The 6000-nt window shown below is 31.9% G+C and overlaps 1 protein-coding gene across 1 annotated transcript in view; it reads left to right on the plus strand.

Moving 5' to 3' along the window:
• Positions 1 to 1592: 1592 nt before the first annotated feature.
• The window catches only part of LOC108741449 (arylsulfatase B), a 43016-nt gene continuing 38608 nt past the window's right edge, over positions 1593 to 6000 (plus strand). Inside the window, exons 1-2 of the mRNA XM_018476265.1 lie at positions 1593 to 1758; positions 3105 to 3264. Of these exons, the coding sequence (XP_018331767.1) occupies positions 1639 to 1758; positions 3105 to 3264 (280 nt within the window). The 5' untranslated portion in view covers positions 1593 to 1638. The remainder of the gene's footprint in view (positions 1759 to 3104; positions 3265 to 6000) is intronic.

Raw genomic sequence — 6000 nt, forward strand, 5'->3', positions numbered from 1 at the left:
ATACCGACTTTCGACTTTCCGTTCGATTAATTCCGTTTCGCAAGTTAAAAGCAAAAGCAAATACACGGTACATGGCAACGACAACACTACAAGAAAACAATGAGTAAAAAGTAAATAAACAGATTTAGAAATTGTAGTGAAAATAAAAATTCCAGGGGTGAAATTGTCGTTTAAAAAACGCATCCTACGTCCTTGTTTTTAGACATTTTTTGGACATTTCTATAAACCTTAGAGTACCTGAAGAGATAATCGATTAAATATCGAACGTTTGATCATAATAGACGTCACACTCCAATTGCAGCTAATTTGATCAGTTCCGATTGCTACGTTTCCTTTTAAAATATATTGATAAACAATTGACATTGTTGTAATGTTTGGGCTTTTCAACTTCGTCAACTTATAAAATATCTGGCTATTTTATAATGCTTGTTTGTAATTCAAATAAAACTCTCCAAATCCGGCGTTATAAACTTAATGCTTTTTCCATGCAGACTAGCCGTAAGATACGGATTATCCATACAGTTCTGCCTCTTTTGGAAGCGTTCGCCATTCCCAGAGATCGTGTCAGTTCTCAGTTTTATAAAGTACACGTTTAATCGTCATCAGCTGAATACTCATAAAGGTATGACTAACAAATTGAAATTGCAGGATTCTAGTAGTTCTCGACGCATAGATCAATAGTTTCAATGGGCGTTAAGCCGTGAAGCTTAATCTTTTTGATACATAGTCCCTTAATGCTGCATTCCTTCTAGATACAGTTATACGTACTGAATACTTTCAAGTACACATATATGCAATTGTTGATTTAATATACCTATGTAGTCAATACGTATAATTGGTATAATTGTGGCTTGGAAGAATGCAGCTTTAAGAGTTCATATATATCTCAATAAGAAGAGTTTTTACGTTTTAGCGTTCATGTGCGATGTGACTTTTGATCTGCATGTCGAGAACTAGGTACCAGAATCCGTTCAAGTTTCAATGAGTTTGACAGAGAGCCATTTTCCGTAAGGATCTAATTCGGTTTTTTGTATATTAGTTCCGTTTTTGTCTTTTGAATTACGTACTTCTAAACCATTTCATTGCTGCTTATTATGTGTTTATGATTCTTTTATTACATGGATTGTTTGACCTTTCGAAACAATCGAGATGATATACCTAGATTAAGATCGACCGAGAACAAAAAGTAATGTGAAATCTTTACGAGTTAAATTTGTATCCGGTCTTTTCAATTTTCAACAGCAGGTTCAAGTGGAACAGGCGAAGGTCACATCGCACTTTTGGCATCTTTGTTTTGTTAGTGTTAACATTTTAAATTACATCTTATAATTAGGTAATATAACGATTGTAAATAAACGTCCGACCGTTCAATGCAGCATTTTAGCATAATTGCGTGCAGTTCAACTGGAAGGTACAGTAATTTTGTGCATCTTGTTAAATCTACCTGCTTATGTATGTACGTATAGGTAATCCACACAAACTGATGTAATAACTTTGAGCGATAGAATTATAAAAATTATAATTAAAATGAGCGCAAGGTATAAATTAACGCGTTAAAAAATTCCCAACATTATTCTATCCGTAGTCCGGAACAGAATACATGATCAAGTGGTGTTAATTTTTGTATTTTGTTCAACTATGCTTAAGCAGCAGATGATGATGTGCGTATCATTTTGGCTTCTAGTGTTTGTGCACGTTTGTTGTTATGTTTCTACTGAAGCGAAACCTAATATTATTCTTATAGTGGCTGATGATTTGGTAAGGCTATCAAGACGTTTTTGTTGATTTTCGGAAATCGAATTGAGATTAAGTAGTGAATAACGAGCCGCAAACAGGCCCAGACTGACAGTTTTTTGAATAACTAACAAAATTAGTAAAGTTTTAAGAAAGAAATACAATGTTACATTGTTGTCTCGATCCTACGCAGGAATTAAATAAATAATTAATAGTTTATTTAAAACTAGCTTTTCCCAGCGGCTTCGCTCGCAGAAATTAACATTGTTTCTCCATAAAATCTTTTAACTCCCAATTCACCCTTACAACGTTTTAATTTTAGGTAATGTCGCCATCTTAGATTTCAAATAGAAATACAAACGTAGCAACAACATTTCATCTTTAAGGGTTGACTTTTAAAAATTGCTTAATTTCAACAATGAGCAGCCTTCGAGTAAATACGAGTACAAATAAAATATACCCCATGGAAACGTTGCAATTTCTTCTCATTTGAATAATAATATCAAACAGCATATATACAAAGTTTCAAGTAAATTCAACCACAAATAGAGTATGTCCCAAACAAAAATTGCAACACCTTTTTACCCCTCCCCCCCTTTGGAGGTTGAATTTTTTAAAATGTCGAAATAGGTCTTTCAGAAATTAAACGAGAGACCATTAAGACCAAGTTTCAAGTAAATCTCACCACAAATAATATATGTTCCATTTAAACATTGATTGAATTTTTTAACCAGTTTCAAGTAAATCGGACCAAAAACAAACATGCAATCTTTGCAAACCCCTTTCAGCTTCCTAAAGAGGTAGAATTTTGTAAAATGTTGAAATAGGCATGTATGTCACTAATTTTATATGAAAAAGCATTAAAGCCAAGTTTCAAGTAAATCTGATTAAAAATAAAACACCATACTTAACCATAGACAACATTACGTTTAGCTGTCAGTCGCGTTTTGTTATTCCATGTTAGTTGCGTTTTGTTATACTATTTTTAACAAATGAACGGCTAGAGTGATGTTTTGACTGATAAATCTTTTGTTTTGCTGTCAGTTGCGTTTTGTCATTTCATATCAGCTGCGTTTACATATACCACGTTTTTTTTCCATGGAAACGGGATAAAAATTATCCTATGTCCGTCTCCTGGTTCTAAGCTACCTCCCCACCAATTTTCAGCCAAATCGGTTCAGCCGTTCTTGAGTTATAAATGATGTAACTAATAGGACTTTCTTTTATATATATATAGATAAGCCAACTAAGATAATTTTCTTTTTGCTTTAGACCAGTAGATACCTGAACTCTTAAACTATTTTAATTACGTATATTATTATTGGTGATTAATTTGCGAATATAACGGGATAATCTCGTTTGTCAAACAGGGTTGGAACGATGTGGGCTTTCACGGTAGCAATCAAATCCCGACGCCGAACATAGACGCATTAGCATATAATGGCATTATCCTGAACGAGCACTACGTCCAGTCGTCGGGAACGGCCACCAGGTCGTCCCTCTTCACCGGGAAATATCCCATCAAACTTGGTTCGTTGAGCTAATACTCTTTCGCCTTAAGACGTTTCATCTCAATCTATTTACGTGACACATACATAGATACAACATCTATCTATTTAGTTCCGCTACAACACCCGTTCCTTGTTGTTCTGTCATGAAATTCAAATTGAAAATTATAGGCATTGGCATAAGTTAAGGGTCCCGTAGGAAAAATTTCCATTGAAGTTCAATGGGAATCAATGGAAAATTTGTAAATTCCATTCAAAACCATTTGGCATAAATGGAAAAATAATTGTTTGCATTTACAATATAATTCCATTAATATTTACATAGGAAAAATTTCCATTGATTTTCAATGGGAACCAATGCAAAATTTGTTAATTCTATATAAAACCATTCATAAATAAATAGATGGATAAATAGAAAATCAATTGTTTCCATTTTGAATAATTCCATTAATATTCTTATCGTTAGATATGAATGGAAAAGTTTTATTNAAAAATTTCCATTGAACTTCAATGGGAATCAATGAAAAATTTGTAAATTCCATTCAAAACCATTTGGCATAAATGGAAAAATTAAATGAATGGAAAATTTTAATTCTCAAACAATTCCAATGAAATAATTAATTAATTAAATTTTTAAATTTTTCCTACGGGGGCCTTTCCAAGTTATATTATTTTTTAGATATCTATTCCTATTTTATTACTTTTCGATTTGCAGTATAATGAATTTTTAAAATTTCTGAAATATTCATTAGACCAGCGGTTCCCAATTTTTTTTTCTACGGAACCCCACCTTGACAAAAATTTAAACTGATAAGTAGTAATTTTATGTTAAGATCCCTGGCACCTTGTGTACATGTTGCAATTTTCGTCTTGAATTTTTAATTCAAAATCTTGATCGAACGTATATATTTAAGGTGCACATTTTAACTTACATTAGCATTACAATTAGCTTTAATGTCCTCTAATTGAATTCGAATATCTTTAGCGGTATCCAGTCTAGTTCTGAATTTGTTTTTAGTGTATGCATAAACTGAATAGTGGAGTAAACGAAGGTTTTCACTGCGGAAAATTTTGTAACCAGGTAGACTTTGGTGAACAACATTCTTCAAGTATGCTTAAATAACGTAGTGAAAAGTCTACTGAAAAAAGTATCATTTTCTCGAAGCACTGCATTTTTAAATAATTTTTTTAAATACTTTACTTAGCTTGAAAGTGGACCATTGTATGAATTAACGATTAATAGTAAAAATTATTGTAAAATTAATAATTTATTAAATATAATATTTGGATATCATATTTAAAGAGGGTTTAGCCGAAAAACATAAAAAAAGTATTTTAGAAAATTCTGACCTTTAGACTTGATACTTTTTCGAAAACAAACGTGTCTTCTGTTGTTGACACTAAACTTCAATCGTCAATATCAAAGCTTATTATCGTGATATCAGCACTTTATAAGTAATCAAATTCAAGATGAACATGTGTACTAAAGCCCCAATGATTTCTATTATGATACATGAGCGTTTTTATTATTTTTTTACGAATAAGTCAAACTGTACTTTTTAAAAGAAAAAGATTTGAAAGTTTAACATTATCAAAAGTAGTATGTTAAATCTACCTGCTTATGTATGTTCGTATAGGTAATCCACACAAACTGATGTAATAACTTTGAGCGATAGAATTATAAAAATTATAATTAAAATGAGCGCAAGGTATAAATTAACGCGTTAAAAAATTCCCAACATTATTCTATCCGTAGTCCGGAACAGAATACATGATCAAGTGGTGTTAATTTTTGTATTTTGTTCAACTATGCTTAAGCAGCAGATGATGATGTGCGTATCATTTTGGCTTCTAGTGTTTGTGCACGTTTGTTGTTATGTTTCTACTGAAGCGAAACCTAATATTATTCTTATAGTGGCTGATGATTTGGTAAGGCTATCAAGACGTTTTTGTTGATTTTCGGAAATCGAATTGAGATTAAGTAGTGAATAACGAGCCGCAAACAGGCCCAGACTGACAGTTTTTTGAATAACTAACAAAATTAGTAAAGTTTTAAGAAAGAAATACAATGTTACATTGTTGTCTCGATCCTACGCAGGAATTAAATAAATAATTAATAGTTTATTTAAAACTAGCTTTTCCCAGCGGCTTCGCTCGCAGAAATTAACATTGTTTCTCCATAAAATCTTTTAACTCCCAATTCACCCTTACAACGTTTTAATTTTAGGTAATGTCGCCATCTTAGATTTCAAATAGAAATACAAACGTAGCAACAACATTTCATCTTTAAGGGTTGACTTTTAAAAATTGCTTAATTTCAACAATGAGCAGCCTTCGAGTAAATACGAGTACAAATAAAATATACCCCATGGAAACGTTGCAATTTCTTCTCATTTGAATAATAATATCAAACAGCATATATACAAAGTTTCAAGTAAATTCAACCACAAATAGAGTATGTCCCAAACAAAAATTGCAACACCTTTTTACCCCTCCCCCCCTTTGGAGGTTGAATTTTTTAAAATGTCGAAATAGGTCTTTCAGAAATTAAACGAGAGACCATTAAGACCAAGTTTCAAGTAAATCTCACCACAAATAATATATGTTCCATTTAAACATTGATTGAATTTTTTAACCAGTTTCAAGTAAATCGGACCAAAAACAAACATGCAATCTTTGCAAACCCCTTTCAGCTTCCTAAAGAGGTAGAATTTTGTAAAATGTTGAAATAGGCATGTATGTCACTAATTTTATATGA

The sequence above is a fragment of the Agrilus planipennis genome, unplaced genomic scaffold (genome assembly GCF_000699045.2).
Source record: "Agrilus planipennis isolate EAB-ADULT unplaced genomic scaffold, Apla_2.0 scaffold278, whole genome shotgun sequence".
Taxonomy (NCBI): domain Eukaryota; kingdom Metazoa; phylum Arthropoda; class Insecta; order Coleoptera; family Buprestidae; genus Agrilus; species Agrilus planipennis.